The sequence below is a fragment of the Erpetoichthys calabaricus genome, chromosome 8, assembly GCF_900747795.2.
Source record: "Erpetoichthys calabaricus chromosome 8, fErpCal1.3, whole genome shotgun sequence".
In the NCBI taxonomy this organism is placed as follows: Eukaryota; Metazoa; Chordata; class Cladistia; order Polypteriformes; family Polypteridae; genus Erpetoichthys; species Erpetoichthys calabaricus.
In genome coordinates this window covers 193016227-193034822 of record NC_041401.2, presented here as the reverse complement: position 1 = coordinate 193034822, position 18596 = coordinate 193016227, and the positions used below count along the sequence as shown (strand labels likewise).

The window sequence follows — 18596 nt, the reverse complement described above, 5'->3', positions numbered from 1 at the left end:
TTCTTATTTCAGGATTTGCTGAACTTTGATGATCCCTTGAATATTGAAGCTGCAGAACACCACCTACGTGACAAGGTAAACTGGCATGTAGTCATTATGGTCCTACTTGGTGACAACATTTCAAGTTCAAATGGCTAAGACGACACTTCTTTACAGAGCTGAACCCACTTCCATATCCTCAAAAATGTAGGTCAGATATTCTGTGATCATGTAACCTGAAGGCACAAATTAACATTTACTGCTGTACTCGGTCAACCATACAGCATATCAAAATGGAAAAGGTTTGGAGCGGACGATGTTTCTTAGTGCAGGTCGAGTCATAACTGTGTTGTGCATCTTCAGGGTGCAGTGTTGCAGGATTAGGCTTCTTGTGAGGATAAAAAGCTTTACATTTCATAGGTTAACAGATTGCTCTGATTTATTTAACAAGCTGTTACTGTTGTGATGCATCACAATGCTGACGCAAACATACCAGTGTGTTATGACTTAGCAACATATTTTTAGCCCTGAAAGAGAGAGTGTCATTTCTGGTTTCCCTTTCGAGTCTTAGTTCATTATTTTGAATGCTAGCTCTGTATTTATTTATATATATACTGTATATATATCTCTCAGCAGGAGAAGACATTTTTGAGCACCTGAATTTGAAACCTCCACTTTTAAAATGACAGCAAAGAAAACCGTGATGCACATACCGTGTGTGTGTATACAATTAAAAAAATATATCTACAGTATGTGCATGCGTATCTCTCTGTGTGTGTGTGTATATGTGTGTGTATATATATATATAGATATATATATATGTGTGTGTATATATATATAAATATATATATATATATATATATATATATATATATATATATATATATATAGATATATATATATGTGTGTGTATATATATATAAATATATATATATATATATATATATATATATATATATATACACACACACACACACACACACAGTTGTATGAAAAAGTTTGTGAACCCCTCTTAATTTTTTGGATTTTTGTTACTCATTGCCTGAGCTTTCAAAGTAGCAACTTCCTTTTAATATACGACATGCCTTATGGACACAGTAGGATTTCAGCAGTGACATTAAATTTATTGGATTAACAGAAAATATGCAACATGCATCATAACAAAATTAGTCAGGTGCATAAGCAACAGAGATATGACATCAATACTTAGTTGAGCCCCCTTTTGTCCTCCTATAGCCTTTGATGAGTGTCTGATTCTGGACGGAGGTCTTGTTCACCATTCTTCATACAAAATCTCTCCAGTTCAGTTCAATTTGATGGACAGCCTGCTTCAAATCATCCCATAGATTTTTGATGATATTCAAGTCAGGGGACTGTGACGGCCATTCCAGAACATTGTACTTCTCCCTCTGCATGAATGCCTTTGTAGATTTCCAACTGTGTTTTGGATCATCGTCTTGTTGGAATATCCAACCCCTGTGTAACTTCAACTTTGTGACTGATGCTTGAACATTATCCTGAAGAATTTGTTGATATTGGGTTGAATTCATCCGACCCTCGACTTTAACAAGGGCCCCAGTCCCTGAACTGGCCACACAGCCCCACAGCATGATGGAACCTCCACCAAATTTGACAGGAGGTAGCAGGTGTTTTTCTTGGAATGCGGTGTTCTTCTTCCGCCATGCAAAGCGCTTTTTGTTCTGACCAAATAACTCCATTTTTGTCTCACCAGTCCAAAGCACTTTGTTCCAAAATGAATCTGGCTTGTCTAAATGAGCATTGGCATACAACAAGCGACTGTTTGTGGTGTGAGTGCAGAAAGGGCTTCTCTCTCATCACCCTGCCATACAGATGTATGAATTGTAGGACGATGTACAGATACACCATCTGCAGTGAGATGTTCTTGCAGGTCTTTGGAGGTGATCTGTGTGTTGTCTGTCACCATTCTCACAATCCTGCTCATATGCCACTCTTGTATTTTTCTTGGCCTGCCAGACCTGCTGGGTTTAACAGCAACTGTGCCTGTGACCTTCCATTTCCTGATTCCATTCCTTACCGTTACAGAAACTGACAGTTTAAACCTCTGAGATGGCTTTTTGTAGCCTTCCCCTAAACCAGGAGACTCAACAATCTTTGTTTTCAGATCTTTGGAGAGTTGCTTTGAGGATCCCATGCTGTCACTCTTCAGAGGAGAGTCAAAGGGAAGGAAGCCCAACTTGTAATTGACCACCTTAAATACCTTTATATCTCATGAGTGGACACACCTGTCTATGAAGTTCAAGGCTTAACGAGCTCATCAACCAATCAGCATTGAGCAGTGACAGGCATTCAAATCAGCACAATGACAAGGGGACCCACATTTGTGCACAGCCAGTTTTTCACATTTGATTTAATTTCATACAACTAAATACTGCGTCACTAAAAATCTTTGTTTGAAAAACACCGCAGTACTCGGATGATCCTAGGAAATGAAAGACATACCACTGGTATCTTTATTGTTGAAAGGAAAGTCCATTATTCTGCAGGCTGAGAGGACTTCCCAAACTTTTTCATATGACTGTATATATGTGTATGTGTATATGTGTGTATATATGTTGTGGGAGAAAACCACCCGAGGAAGACAGGACAGGTTCAGTCAATTAGATTTTTACTCAGTCACAGATGAGTACTTGGATTCTATGTTGAAGAGCAACGTTACATTTTTCGATTTGCTTTTTATAATTTCTTCTTCCTCCCCCTTGCCCTTACTTAATCAAAAGGCATAATATTGTTTACTTAAGCATTTAATTTTATTACATTAATGGGCCATCAGTTCTTATTATTCATTACTTGTCAGATAAACCCTAAAGAATGAAAGGTCATCTTTTCTGTGTCAAATAGACACGTTCCTAAAGAAACTGGAAACTTTCTTTGGTCAGCTTCCTGCACCCTTTCTTATGACAGACGCCCATATGAATAATCTGCCGTTAGAGCAAAACGGCTTTGTCAGCTATTAACCGTAAGTAGCTTGCAAGCAGTTAATTTTTTTCTTTCACAATGTGTATGTGTGTGTAATGTTTATACAGTCCGGCCCACAATTACTGGCATAACCTGGCAAAGATGAGTTTAAAAAATTTTTTTTGGTGAATTACAGTACCTTAATCTCACACTGAATAAAATGAGAGAAATCCCACCTTTAACTAAAGTAAATGTATTCTGAGAAAAAAATCATTCCTCATCAAGAGTAATTGTTTTCAACAAAACCACACGTGCCTCTATTATTGGCACCCCAGCATTTAATACTTTGTACCCTTTTGCCAATAAAGCAGCACCAAGTCTTCTCGTATCACGTTTTCCTATCACAGAGCAAGGAATCTGAGACCATTCCTCTTTGCAGAATCTCCTAAAATCATCCGGGGTCCTCTCTTGAGCCCTCTCGTCTTTGGCACACTCCAAAGGTTTTCAACGGTGTTTAGGTCCAGGGAATGAGGCAGCCATGGCAGAAGCTTCATTTTGTGTTCTTTTAACCATTTTGGTGTTAATTTGATCAAATGTTTTGCATTGTTTTTGTCCTGCTGCAAGACCCAACACCGAACCAGTTTTAGATTCTTGGCAGAGGCAGCCACATTTAAATTTTAAAATCTCCTGGTATTTAATGGCATCCAAGAGGCCATGTACACTAACAAGGTTCCCAGGCCCTTAGAACGAAATACAGCCCCACAACACCATAGAACGTCCAGCATACTTGACACTGGGGATCAGTTTCTTTTCCGTGCAGCCATCTTTCTTTTTATGGCAAACCTACCTTGAGTGTGTGTTGGCAATAAGCTCACGTATTGTTTCATCTGACAATAGAGCACAATTCTATTCAAATAATTGTGGACAGGACTCTGTGTGTGCGTGTGTATTAGAATACAGCGCTTGGGTCTTTCTGGGCTTGTGTCTTATATGGCTCTGCGTTCATCTTCGGTAAGAGTGTCGCCCACAATATATAAGAGAAGTGTTTGAGTTGCAAGTGAAGATTCCTTCGCTTCACTTTAGGAGTTTTTCTTCTTTTTGATTGCTGTGCTGGTGACGCTTTCAGGTTATTCTCTTTGACACTTGTAGAAATAAAGAAGAGGATAACTTGGTATATTATTACACACTTGGGTGCAATTTCGCCTCTCTGCCCTTTGAAATCCCTATTAACTGACAATCTGGACATTGTGAAGAAGAAATCCCAGTGAAAGCGGAGGAGTGTCAGATTAAGCTTTAATGAAAGGGTAAGCTGGTGGAGGATCATCAGTATGAAACCTTGTCTTGACGCCTCGGCTAACAAAGGAAAGCGAGCGAGACAGCGAAGACCGTAAAAGGCTTTGTATTGCTGCCATGATAAGCCTTCCTTCAGACAGAAAGGACAAACAACTTTATCACAATACATTTGGATCAAGAGGTGGCAGGCTGTAATCGAGGAGGTGGAAACCCGTTAAGTATTTTAAATCGTGTGCTTCAACAAAAAGTGAGACTCTCATGTGCACGTTCTTATACTATTCCCTTTGCCTGTTTTGAGGGGCTGTCAGTCATTCTGGTAAACGTGAACATTGAGGACTACTGTATATACTTGCGGATAAGTTGGGACTTGATTTTACAGTATAATTTCTGTTTTTTCTTAAAGTCGGCCATATAAGTCGAATGTGGAAAACTCACACTATTGGTCCAAGAGATAATGCCCACCTGAGAGAGTAACCACGGAGCACACGGCCTTTTTTTTTTCCTATATATTGTGCCTACATGACCACACGGTAATACCCAAACTATTCTGAAGCGACGTTTGCACTGTTTTGTGTTTTGTGTATATCGCACCCTCATACTCCTTTATCGTAAGAGCATCCCTTATCTACGATGGAGTGTTCAATCAGAAGAAAATATGAAGCTGGTTTTAAATTAAAAGTTGTTGACGTGGCGAAAGAAATTGATAACTGTGCTGCTGCAACAAAATTCGATGTGTCTGAGAAACTGGTGCGAGCCTGGAGGAGGCAAGAAGAAAAACAAATTTGTCATATTTTTCAACGGGCGTATAAGTCGGGGTCTGATTTTACCGTATAATTTCTGTTTTTTCTTTTATAATGTCGGTCGTATAAGTCAAATGCGGAAAACTCACGCTATTGGTCCAAGAGATAACGATATGCTAACGCCCACCTGAGAGGGTCACCACAGCGCACACTGCCTTTTTTTTTTTTCTTCAATGGGGGTGTGGTAATGCGCTGTCTCAGCACCTGCCCCTAACCTCTCTCATGATTGTGCCTATGCAACCACATGGTAATTAATACCCGAACTATTCCGAAGCGACACTTGCACTGATTTGTGTTTTTCGTTTCTCACACCCTCATACACCTTTATCATAAGAGCTCCCCTTATCTACGATGGAGCGTTCGATCAGAAGAAAATATGAAGCTGGTTTTAAATTAAAAGTCCATAAAGTGGCAAAAGAAATTGGTAACTGCGCTGCTGCAACAAAATTCAGTGTGTCTGAGAAACTGATGTGAGATTGGAGGAGGCAGGAAGATGTAAAAATAAAACAAATAAAAATTTACCGTATCTACTCGCATTAAGTTCTCCTGCGGATAAGTCGAGACTTGATTTTACCGTATAATTTCTGGTATTTTGTAATGTCAATCATATAAGTCGAATGCAGTAAACTCACGCTATTGGTCCAAGAGATTATGATATGCTAACGCCCACCTGAGAGAGGAACCACGGGGCACACGGCCTTTGCTTTTCTATGTATTGTGCCTACGTGACCACACGGTAATATCCAAACTATTTTGAAGTGACGTTTGCACTGATTTGTGTTTTTTGTATCTCACACCCTCATACACCTTTATCATAAGAACAGCCCTTATCTACGATGTAGCGTTCGATCAGAAGAAAATATGAAGCTGGTTTCACATTAAAAGTCGTTGAAGTGGCGAAAGAAATTGTTAACTGCGCTGCTGCAACAAAATTCGATGCGTCTGAGAAACTGGTGTGAGATTGGAGGAGGCAAGAAGATGTTTAAAAAATAAATAAATAAAAAATTGAAGTGTCGTATTTTTGAACGGGCATATAAGTCGGGGTCTGATTTTATGATTGATTTTTCGGGTTTTTAAAGACCCGACTTATATGTGGAGTATACACGGTAGTTACATCCAATCCAAATTTCAAATGATCTCGCATAGGGTTGTGATTAGGTGTCACACAAATGGCACTGCCTGCTGGTGGCATGGCACACTCTGTCATTAATCCTATTCCTATGTATAGGCACCCGCATCTTTTTTTTTTGGGGGGGTGTGTGTGACTCTTTTCACAGAGTAGTTGGACTTGGAGCACAATTCCCACTCATACGGTGCCTATAAAAAGTATTGACCCCCATGGAAGTTTTTCACATTTTAGTGCTAAACAGCATTGAACCACAGTGGATTTCATTTTTTTTTTTTGACACTGATCAGCAGAATAATAATAATAATTAATTCATTACATTTATATAGCGCTTTTCTCAGTACTCAAAGCGCTATCCACACAGGGAGGAACCGGTAAGCGAACCCACAATCTTCCTACAAAGCAGCAGCACTACCACTGCGCCACCTGTGAGGACAAGAAGAAGTCAACATGACCGTCATCATCAAGTTCTTCCATGTGAACCCTGAATACAATAAAAACTGATTGAGGTCATTGATGATCGGTAGAATGCCTAGAGGGGGCTGGGTGGTCTCGTGGCCTCGGACCCCTGCAGATTTTTTGTTTTTTTCTGTCCTCCCTGGCCATCAGATGTTACTTTTATTCTATGTTCATTAGTGTTCCCTAATTATATTTTCGTATTTATTTTGTTTTTTTTTTTCTCTTTCTTCATCATTTAAAACACTTTGAGCTCCATCATTTGTATGAAAATGTGCTATAGAAATAAATGTTGTTGTTGTTGCTGGCCTCACCATTACCCCACCTTTTCCTTAGATGGTCTCCCATCCAAGTGCTGGCCAGGCCTGAACGTGCTTATCTTCAGGCGGATGACCTCTTCTGAAGTGCAGGTGGTAATCGTAAAAATAAAATAAACCAGGTGGCTGGCGTGACCTTAGCGTGCTGATTTTGTCCTCCCCGTTCTCGGTGCTGCCACTGATTCACCAGGTATATCATTTTTAAAGACTCAGCTTTGCAGATGTGCCACCAGTCTTCTCCTTACTAGACGATTTAATCACCGTTCCCAACCTTTGCATCAGATAAGAGCGTAATTAAAATAAAAGTCTTAATCAGGCCAATTCATTTAATGTGGTTTGTGATGTGATGATTAAAAGCTCATTTAGGATAGATACACTGGCGGCAGGAGCGACGAATTTCTTATTTGATCTTCATATATTTGATCATTTTCTACCTTCCCTTTTCTTCACGATCTTCAGTGTACATTTAATGACTTTCCATTTAGTAAATTGTCTTAAATAAATACCTTTTTTTTGTCAATTTTCCATGTAACATTTTTTTTCAAATGCATAATCGCTTGTCTTAAATAAATGACTGAAGGGAGAGTGGATTTTTTTATTTAGAAGTACAAATATGTCTAATGTTGGAGGACATATTTGTAACTGCTAATATGTGTAGGTGGATCGACTTCGTTTAATGGGCTGTAAATTAGTGCAGTTTGCTAATGGATTTTAAAGTGTACCAAACGCAAGTTAATAAGTCCTCATCAAGGTAGAGCTAATCATATAAGTGAGAGAAATATTAAAGTTACAGGTAAGTTGGACCCAGGGCCGGAAAGGGGGGTTGTAGTAAGTAACAACCAATACATGGAAAACCAAAATTGAAATCAAATTGTTCTAATTTTAGTATGCAATAAAATGAATTTCCTAAAAGTTAAATTCAGTCAATAATGCACAATTCTTCAATAAGTTAGTGGACACTCTCAGTCTGGATATAGCGGCTTGTTTTGCCAGAATTGTTTGTCCATAAAAATTGCTTAACATTTCCAAAATAATAACTGGGTATGATAAGGCAATACAACTTCAACATTAATGGCAGATAAGTAAAGTCCAAGTGAAAAGGCTCAAATGAGAACTAAGGACTCCATGTCTGTTACTGGTGACCAGATGGGAATATCTCTTGTATATATTTCTCTTCTGGTTCGTCCTGCTTCCACTTCAAAACCGGTCCCGCCAACACAGCATTTCTCAATTCCTATTCGTCGTCTTCCATGTCATGCACTATATTGGCCTGCTGAGCGTAATACATCCAACAAGTACTTGAGGTGCTGCCACAATGGTAAAGTAGCTTTACCACCTTTGCGGGAGCCACAAAGCTTCTTACACAGCAAACATCAAAAGCTAAAAATTATCGTGAACACATTTAAGAATACAACTCTTCTTTAGCGTTTGCTTCCATGGGTGCACAGATAACTCAACCTCCTGGCCTCGGACCATACTGTTTTAAAATACACGGGCAAATTTATCACCAAATCTCTCCACTATATGCTAACACTTCTACCTCTACAGGATATGGACAGTTGTATGTTTTTGACACAGCGCAAGCTACTGAAGTACGCTTACAAAATAAAGCAAACTCTGCATGCAGCGAAAATGTACTTCTCCAGCTAGATTCCATGCTCAGAACCATCAACCCCTTTGCTAAATCATACAAACACATGCATGAAATCGCTTAGTCCAATCCAACAGCATCTGTACGAATGGTTTTCAAGGAAAACCCTGGGCAGGATTTACGACGATACAATGCGACGATACTGAATGTAGATTGATGGGTGAAAATGTCAGATTTGTCATAAGTCCAAGGCAACGCACGTTTATTTCTCATGGCCCAGTGCTTTTCCCCGCTCCCCAAAAGCACCACCAGTAATGTTCAGTTCCTTCTTCTTTCTTTTTCTTCTTTCTCTCCCAACAAGCTTTTTCCTCCACCTCCCGACTCTGGCTCCAAGCGTGGCGTGAGGTGGCTCCTTTTATTCAGCACCTGGGATTGCTCCAGGTGGTTCATCAGGATTACATGGAATTACTCCCAGGTGTGGTGGAAATCCATTAAATGGCTCTGCAGCTCCCCCTGGCAGCCCCCACAGAACCCAACAGGACTGCACCAAACTCCAGTGTGCCCTGTGAGAATCCCTGGTGTCACAGCCCCCCAGGAGGGCTGCCCTCTAGTGTCCCAGGGGAGGTATTGCCTCAGTGAGTCTCTTTCCCCCGGTCCTTCTATTTCATTGGCGCCGAGGCCACCCATCACACAATGTATATGTTTTTCCTAAAGGTAAATAAGCCATCATGGTAGTCCATACTGTTTTTGCAATCACTTCCTGACAACCATTCTAATCTCCTTCATGGGAAACGGTTATTACTATAAACAGCTTGATTACATTGTGAATTTCCCATTGGGATTAATAAAGTATCTATCTATCTATCTATCTATCTATCTATCTATCTATCTATCTATCTATCTATCTATCTATCTACATTGCTGAAGTTCAAGTGAAGCAACTCCTTCTGCCATCATGGACCTCGGATCACAGCACATGACGAGGGTCCAGCACCGGGTTCCATGTCATAGAATGCAGTACAACAACAACAACCCTTCACTGTAATGACTTGCCATGAACTGAGGTAACAGAGGAGAACCAACAAAACCTGTCCGCGTTTGTCACATATCTGTGCTGCCATCTGTTGGTGGGATTTGAAGTTGAAGGCATTACTTTTCATTCAACCCGCGTATATAAAATGTAAAGTAGGAAGGCTAGGTCTTAAAAAGCAAAACCTAATTGGCATAATATCACAGTGTATATCCCAGAGAGCGTTCTTGGTTTGGCTAAATTGTCGTGAAGGGGGGGTCGTCTTCTTCACCATGCACAGAATTCCGCAAGCATCCAGCAAAGTTGTCTTCTCTGTTTTTCCAGACCTTGTGGTGTTGCTCAGCTCACCAGTGTGTTCCTTCTCTTTAAGAATCTACCAAGTGATTGACTTGCCCACTCCAGGGGCCTCATGTATAACGCCGTGCGTAGAACTCACACTATAATATGGCGTAAGCACAAAAGCGGGAATGTGCATACGCACAGAAAAAATCCAGATGCAGGAATGTGTACGTACGCAAACTTTCACGTTCTTCCACTACATAAATCCCGATCAGCGTGAAAATTAACGCACGTGCACGCGCCTTCTGTCCCGCCCCAACTCCTCCCAGAATTACGCCTCTTTGAATATGCAAATCAATATAAATAGCCTTCTATGAAAAGACAATGGGAAAAGCATGGGGGGAAATATAAGAATTTCAGCGAATACCAAATGGAAGCAAAGGAAAAACGTACTATTTGTTGGTTTAAACAGTGGTATAATCAACAAAAGGGAGTTGATCAAGTGACAGAGTGTCGGAGAAACTCGAAGGCTCAAGTTCACAAAGTCGCACAGTGCCCAAAATAAAAAAGAAATCACATATCAAAGTCGCCGTGAAAAGGCGAGTCGTAGCCCACCGTCTGAGTGTCAAATGAAAGCTTATTAGGGTACAGACAAAAAAATAGGCACACAGTGGGGAAAAAAGCACGAAATGTCAACTTTAATCTCGAAATTTCCACTTTAATCACGTAGTTTATTTTGCCATTGAAGTAGAACATCATAAACTTCATCTTAAAATCATTTAATTTACTAGTTTCTCAAATCTCGTTGTAACTAAAGTAGCATGTTAAATGCTTTGTTCTGTATTTGATCTTCTATGTGCTCTATGTGTGTGAATCACTACTTGCTTCTTAAATGGGCTTTCCCTTTCTCCGACAGGACACATAATCCATTACATTCGTGATATTACAGCTCTCTGAATAATTACAATACTGAGATGTATACGTGATATCTTTTTCATGATGATAGGAATGAAAACATGTTATTAAACATGGGAACACGGTGGCGCAGTGCTTGTTCATGTCTCACGCAAGAGGCTTGCTGCACCATGTGTGACCTTCGATGAAATAATTTATTACAGAAGTACTGTCTCTTTCAAACGTACTAACCTCCAATTCCTGTCCTTACTTTTCTTTCTCCAAATACCCAATCGCCACACAATCAGCTCTGTAATAGACGTGAAGCCATCTGTAAGCTTAGAACGCCGATTCTTCAAAACTTTTAAGGAACATTGAAATATCTTCGTAGTACATGTTTAATTATTCTATCCGTCTATCCTTCCAGTGTCGCGTCAGCACCAGCAAGAATACAACGCAATGCAGGAACAATCCCTGAACTAGCTAGCGCTGCGGCACCATGTCCTCACATGTTTAATTATTAACAATACAGATTATTTAAATGAAGTTAGTTTTATCTGTATAATATAATCAACATATTTTGCTGCATTTCATCTTAAAAATGATATCGTCATCATATGTAAATACGTGCTTTATAAAGTGGCGCAGGTTGTGCAATATTATAACTGTAGTGCAAGTTTACAGTGAGGTAATTGTACTTATAAGTACAAACAGTTCTACAAGGAGCACTTGATGGACTGATTGAGTGCGTTTATAGTTCTTGGGATGAAACTTTTTCTAAACCGCAAAGTCCGTACAGGAAAGTCTCTGAAGCGTTTTGCCTTGGCTGAGGCAGCGTCTGCTTCATGCTGTATACCAATAATTCTCTTTCCAGTTGGCTGCTGCTGTGATTCCCCACTCAGATACAGTGATATAAATACTCCGAGTGGTGCAGTGAGAGTAATATGGAAAAAGATGATCTGCTGTGGCAACCCTTAACGGGAGCAGCTGAAAGAAGAAGAAGAAGATGCAGTGAGAGTAACAACGCTAAAGCAGCTATCGTATTTGGAATACTATGGCTATTCCCTGGACCATTATATTGCTGCAGATTAATTACAATCAGATGCATTACACCAATAAACAATATGCAGTTAGTTTCAGTGTATTTATAAAGCCGCGTCAGGAATGTGGATCTAAGAAAGAAAGGTTGACCACACAGGAACAGTAGCACTGCTTTGACGCTGGGTGCTGCCAGTCTGCAAAACCGAGCGGAGAAATTGCGTACGCCAAGGTATGAGTTACCGTGGAAATGTGTGTGGCTTTACGCCAAGTTTAGGTTTTATACATTGAGATTTGAGCGTGGAAACATTCGTACGCAACATTTCTGTGCGTACGCACCGTTTATACATGAGGCCCCTGGTGTTTCTGCCACCTCTCTGATGAGTTTGTTTTGTTTTCTCAACCTAATGACGGCCTGTTTTTACTGTCATGGATGGCTCTGTGGATCTCCTATTGAGAGTTCACAGTGGCCACTTCCAAATTTAAATTCCACACTTGGAAAAACTTCCAGGCCTTCTACCTGTTTAATAGTTAATGAAATAATGAGGTGCCTTCTCACACCTGGGTGTGGATCAGCTTGTTGGTCAAATGTCCAAATACTTTTGAGCCCCTGGAAATTGGGGGCACTATGCAGAAAAATGGCTGTCGTTCCTAAATAGCTCATTTGGTATTTTTGGTAAACCCTTGGAATTAATGCTGAAAGCCCACACTTCAATCGTGATGATTTCTTCACTGCAAATCCATTGTGGTGGTGGGATTGCAGGAAGAATGGCTTGTTTTTGCGATAGTCGGCTATGTATGATTTATGTGAGAGTTTGAGGTTGCCCTGTTGTTTTCTTAAGACTTGTGCCTTAATTGTGATTATTAGATTAGGTTAGGTTAGGTAACCTTTATTTTCCCAGAGGGAGATTTGTTTGCAGTAGGAGTGTAGAAGCATAAAGCATTGTTCCACAGTTACAAGAAATTCCCCAAGAGATGAGAAATTACAAGAATACATCTACGATTCTTCCATCTAAGAATATATAATTCTAAACTTCAAGTTTATTTGACCCAACCCCCCGCCAATTAATTTCAAAATACATATATTATTGGGGGATTGGTTCCCTGCCTTGTGCCCTGTGTTGGCTGGGATTGGCTCCAGCGGACCCCCGTGACCCTGTGTTCGGATTCAGCGGGTTGGAAAATGGATGGATGGATGGATATATTATTGGGATTTCTGACATAATAAAAACGTCTCAAGTCTATTGCTTTTGAGTCTTGGGAATTTAAATCTGCAGACTGATGGCAACTGTTGAAATTCTTGATGGCTTTCATCTGTCAGAATTCAATTGCTTGTGTTTCGGTGCGGTCCAATTATTTCACTGCTAATTTTGGCAATGCTGTCAAACGTCTTTGTATGAACCCCCTTAAGTATTATGTTTACTCCCAGAAATTATGAGCCAAGAACATTCAGTTTTTTCTGACTTAAAAATGTTATTACATGTAACAGAAACATGTAAATCCAAAATGTCAACATACAGTTAGGTCCGAAAGTGTCTGCACAGTGACGCAATTTTCATAATTTTGGGTCTGTACGCCACCACAATGGATTTGGAACAAAGCCCATCAAGATGTGAGTGAAGTGTAGACTTTCTGCTTTAATTCAAGGGGTTTAACAAAAACATTGTATGAGCCGTTTAGAAAAGACAGCCATTTTTAGACATGGTCTCCCCCTATTTTTGGGGGCTCCAAAGTATTTGAACAGAATAACATAATCTTGAATATTATGATCATTTTCAATATTTGGTTGAAAATCCTTTCCAGTCAGTGACTGCCTGAAGTCTGAACTCACGGCCGTCTCCAAGTGTTGAGTTTCTACCCAACTGATGCTTTGCCAGGCCTTTACTGCTGCCGTGTTCAGGTGCTGCTTGTTCGTTGGACTTTCTGCCGTCGGTTTTGTCTTCAGCAGGTGAACTGCAAGTCCAGCTGGGTTAAGGTCAGTTGATTGACTCAGCCATTGAAGAATATTCCACTTCTTTGTGTTAAGTACTTGATTTGCCATCACATTATATTTCTGGCTCATTGTCCATCTGTACTGCGAAGTGTCATCCTATCAGTTCTGCAGCATTTGGCTGAATGTGAGCAGACAGTATAGCGCCCTCTACACTTGAGAATTCATCCTGCTACTTCTGCCGGTAGTCTGATCATCAATAAGTACCAGGGACCGACTCCCATTGGCAGCCATGCGTGATCAGGTCATAACATGGCCTCCGCTATGTTTCACAGATGATGTGGTATGCTACAGATCATGAGCCTTCTCTTCTCCATACTCTTCTCTCTCCTCCATTCTGATCATATTGATCTTAGTTTCCTTTGTCCAAAGAAAACTAAATCTGGACAAGCTTTTAGAAAGTATTTTCTGTCAGATCTGTCCTTCCTATGCTTGAGGTTTACTAGTGGTCTGTACCTTGTGGTTAAATGCTGTGTCTTTACTTTCATGAAGTCTTCATTGTAGACTTTGGCACTGACAGGTCCACCTCCTGGAGAGTGGTCTTTGTTCAGCTAAATGTCGTGAATGGGTTCTTCTTCACCAAGGACAGCAATCATCCAGCACAGTTGTCTTCTGTGGTTCTCAAGACCTTCTAGTGTTACTGAGCCCACCAGTGTGTTCCTTCTCTTTAAGAATCTACCAAATGGTTGACTTGACCACTCCTGGTGTTCTTGCTGTCTCTCTGATGGGTTTGTTTTGTTTTCTCTGCCTAATGACGTCCTGTTTTTACTGGCATGGACGGCTCTTTGGACCTCCTATTGAGAGTTCACAGTGACAGCGTCCAAATACAAATTCCACACTTGGAATCAATTCCAGACCTTCTTCCTGATTAATATTTAATGAAATAATGAGGGACCTGCTCACCCCTGGCTATGGATCAGATTGTGGGTCAAATGTCCAAATACTTTTGAGACCACGGAGATGGGAGGGCTAAGCAACTAATACAGTATTTTTGGTAATTCCTTTGAATTAACGATGAAAGCCCACATTTCAGTCACGTGATTATTTCTTCATTTCAAACTCATTGTGGTGGCGAACAGAGCCAAAATTATGAAGTTTGTGTCACTGTCCAACTACTTATGGACCTAACTATAAATGCAGTAGGAAAGGCTTGTCCAGTGTGCACTGCTGTACTGATGCAGCGTATGACATGAAGATTTAAAAAGGCCGTTTACACAGTACTACAGTTGTGCTTGAAAGTTTGTGAACCCTTTAGAATTTTCTATATTTCTGCATAAATATGACCTAAAACATCATCAGATTTTCACTCAAGTCCTAAAAGTAGATAAAGAGAAACCAGTTAAACAAATGAGACAAAAATATTATACTTGGTCATTTATTTATTGAGGAAGATGATCGAATATGACATATTTGTGAGTGGCAAAAGTATGTGAACCTCTAGGATTAGCAGTCAGTTTGAAGGTGAAATTTGAGTCTGGTGTTTTCAGTCAATGGGATGACAATCAGGTGTGAGTGGGCACCCTGTGTTATTTAAAGAACAGGAATCTATCAAAGTCTGCTCTTCACAACACGTTTGTGGAAGTGTATCATGGCACGAACAAAGGAGATGTCTGAGGACCTCAGAAAGAGAGTTGTTGATGCTCTCATCAGGCTGGAAAAGGTTACCAAACCATCTCTAAAGAGTTTGGACTCCACCAATCCACAGTCAGACAGATTGTGTACAAATGGAGGAAATTCAAGACTTATTGTTACCCTCCCCAGGAGTGGTCGACCAACAAAGATCACTCCAAGAGCAAGGCGTGTAATAGTCGGCAAGGTCACAAAGGACCCCAGGGTAACTTCTAAGCAACTGAATGCCTCTCTCACATTGGCTAATGTTCATGTTCATGAGTCCACCATCAGAAGAACACTGAACAACAATGGTGTGCATGGCAGGGTTGCAAGGAGAAAGCCACTGCTCTCCAAAAAAAAACATTGCTGCTCGTCTGCAGTTTGCTAAAGATCACGTGGACAAACCAGAAGGTGATTGGAAAAATGTTTCATGGATGGATGAGACCAAAATAGAACTTTTTAGTTTAAATGAAAAGTGTTATGTTTGGAGAAAGAAAAACACTGCATTCCAGCATAAGAGCCTTATCCCATCTGTGAAACATGGTGGTGGTAGTATCATGGTTTGGGTCTGTTTTGCTGCATCTGGGCCAGGACAGCTTGCCTTCATTGATGGAACACTGAGTTCTGAATTATATCAGAGAATTCTAAAGGAAAATATCAGGACATCTGTCCATGAACTGAATCTCAAGAGAAGGTGGGTCATGCAGCAAGACAACGACCCAAAGCGCACAAGTCGTTCTACCAAAGAATGGTTAAAGAAGAATAAAGTTAATGTTTTGGAATGGCCAAGTCAAAGTCCTGACCTTAATCCAATCGAAATGTTGTGAAAGGACCTGAAGGGAGCAGTTAATGTGAGGAAACCCACCAACATCCCAGAGTTGAAGCGGTTCTGTACGGAGGAATGGGTCTCAAATGTGCAGGACTGATCAACAGTTACCGGAAACATTTAGTTGCACACCAGATACTGAAAGCAAAGGTTCACATACTTTTGCCACTCACAAATATTTAATATTCGATCATTTTCCTTAATAAATAAATGACCAAGTATAATATTTTTGTCTCATTTGTTTAACTGGTTTCTCTTTGTCTACTTTTAGGACTTGAGAGAAAATCTGATGATGTTTTAGGTCATATTTATGCAGAACTATAGAAAATTCTAAAGGGTTCACAAACTTTCAATCACAACTGTACATGTCCAGGTGGTCTTTTTGTATCCCACTCAACTCAGCTACTCTCTAAACAGATCACTTCACAGGCAGATGACAACAACCTCAGTTCAATACAAGATGTCTGAAAACTGGGCCGAGTCCAAGGCAGATTATGAGAAGGGAAGGGAATGGGATAGACGTCAATGAAAGTGATTGAGAGCAATGTAGAGGCATTATGAAGAAGCGGCTCAGACAGTTGTAGGCCATGCTGAAGTAACCAGTCCTGAGCTGTAATTTAAATGCCGAGGCCAATGGGTCTTCTCTAATACGGTAGGAAGTTCATTTTAGAGGTTGTTTTTTTTTAGTGTCTAATCGCTAAAGGCTTTTCCTCCTACACAAGCTTTATTTATCCTTGGAATTTTAAGGAGGCCTGCATCTTGACATCTCATTGTATGCCCTGGAGTGTAGTCACTAATAAATTTGGCAAGTTAAGGCAGAAAGAGAGAGGCTCAGCCATTGATCTATATATGCGAAATGGAGGATTTAAACTCTGACTTTACTTGGAGGCCATTGAAGTAATGAACTGAAGTTATATGGCCGTACTTCTTCGTTTTAGCTCTGATCCTTGCTTAGATTTTTTAAATTAAACGTAGCGCAGTAAGTGAATGATTTGAACACCATGATTATAAAGTTTTGCATTAGTCGGTGCTGCTTGAAATAAAGAAATGAATGAGGTTTTTAAGAGCCAGTACCTTAAGAAAACGCCTCTGTTTTGCAATATTTGTAAACCTGACAAAGCACCATACCACCAGCACTTCAGAAGCGGTCCTCTTCCTCTACCTGAAGTTAAGCGTGTCTGGGCCTGGCCAGGACTTGGATGGGAGACCAACCAGGAAAAGCTAGGGTTTCTGCTGGAAGAAGAGTTGGTGAGGCCAGCAGGGGGCGCTTACCCTGTAGTCTGAGTTTGGATCCTAATGCCCCAATGCAGTGACGGGGACACTGGACTGTAACAATGGTGCCGTCCTTCAGATGAGACATAAAACTGAGGTCCTGACTCCCTGTGGTCATAACATATCCCTGGGTATCCTATGTAAACAAAAAAAAAACCCGGTGCCACCTTTTAACTGGCGGCTCCCCTGCTTCTCCCATCGGGGTTTACAACAGGGGAGTCACTGTACCTACCACCCTCTGGCTCTGTACGGTCACTTTTCCGGACCGAGACTTGAGTTCCACCAACGGCCAGGGCACTCACGCTGAGGTTTCAATACCAAACCTCCGACTCCCACTGTCATCCCGGTCTTATACAGTGAGCCGTTCACATCCCTGGTCACTTCTGCTCAACGGAACACCTCAGCTGGAGCGACCGCTTCCGACTGCCCCGAGTGTGTCTGCCTTACACCCTACCAGGGCTCTCCTCCCAGCTGCCTACTTCTCACTCACTCGCTCCCTCACCGGCTCCTTCGCCTCCTGCCTTCTTCTTCTCTCTAGCCTCCGTCCATCTTTTCTGTCTTCTTCTCCCTTTCGCACTCATGCTTCTCCTATTTATAATGGGGACGTGGCACAAGTGCGGCAATTAGCAGCTCCCAGCATCAGTTACGGGCACAGGCGATCCCACATCTGTGCACTTCAGTGCGGAAATGCCCATGCCCGTATCGCACCTGGGAACCGCTCTGGCCACGCTACCATGCCCCCTCATTAAGCCGCAAGTGCAGCGAATATTTATTTAAAAACTGGCCATTTGTTCAGAGCCGTGGACCCGCTATACCACATTCCTACTCACTGAAGCACTTTGACTAGTGAGAAAAATGCTATATAAGTGGAAATAATAATAATAATAATTATTATTATTGTGCAGAAATTTGACGAGTGTAGGTTAAATCTGTGTCAGAGATAACACCGACAGGTTGGATGGATTCAGCAAAAGTGAAATTCAGTCATTTTAAAATAAGAGCCTTGGGTACTGCATTTCATATTCAGAGTTACAGTAACACCCCTTCATTTTTTTCCCCATGAATATAAAGAAAAATAATTTTCACTCATCCACCGTTTCACATAAATAATTCAATGAATGATATACGGTGATGTGCAAAAGTGTTCAGCCCCCTTG

The 18596-nt window shown here is 40.8% G+C and overlaps 1 protein-coding gene across 1 annotated transcript in view; it reads left to right on the top strand.

The window, feature by feature from the left end:
- The window catches only part of ube2f (ubiquitin-conjugating enzyme E2F (putative)), a 164412-nt gene that overhangs the window by 135619 nt on the left and 10197 nt on the right, over positions 1-18596 (top strand). Inside the window, exon 9 of the mRNA XM_028808029.2 lies at positions 13-75. Within this exon, the coding sequence (XP_028663862.1) occupies positions 13-75 (63 nt within the window). The remainder of the gene's footprint in view (positions 1-12; positions 76-18596) is intronic.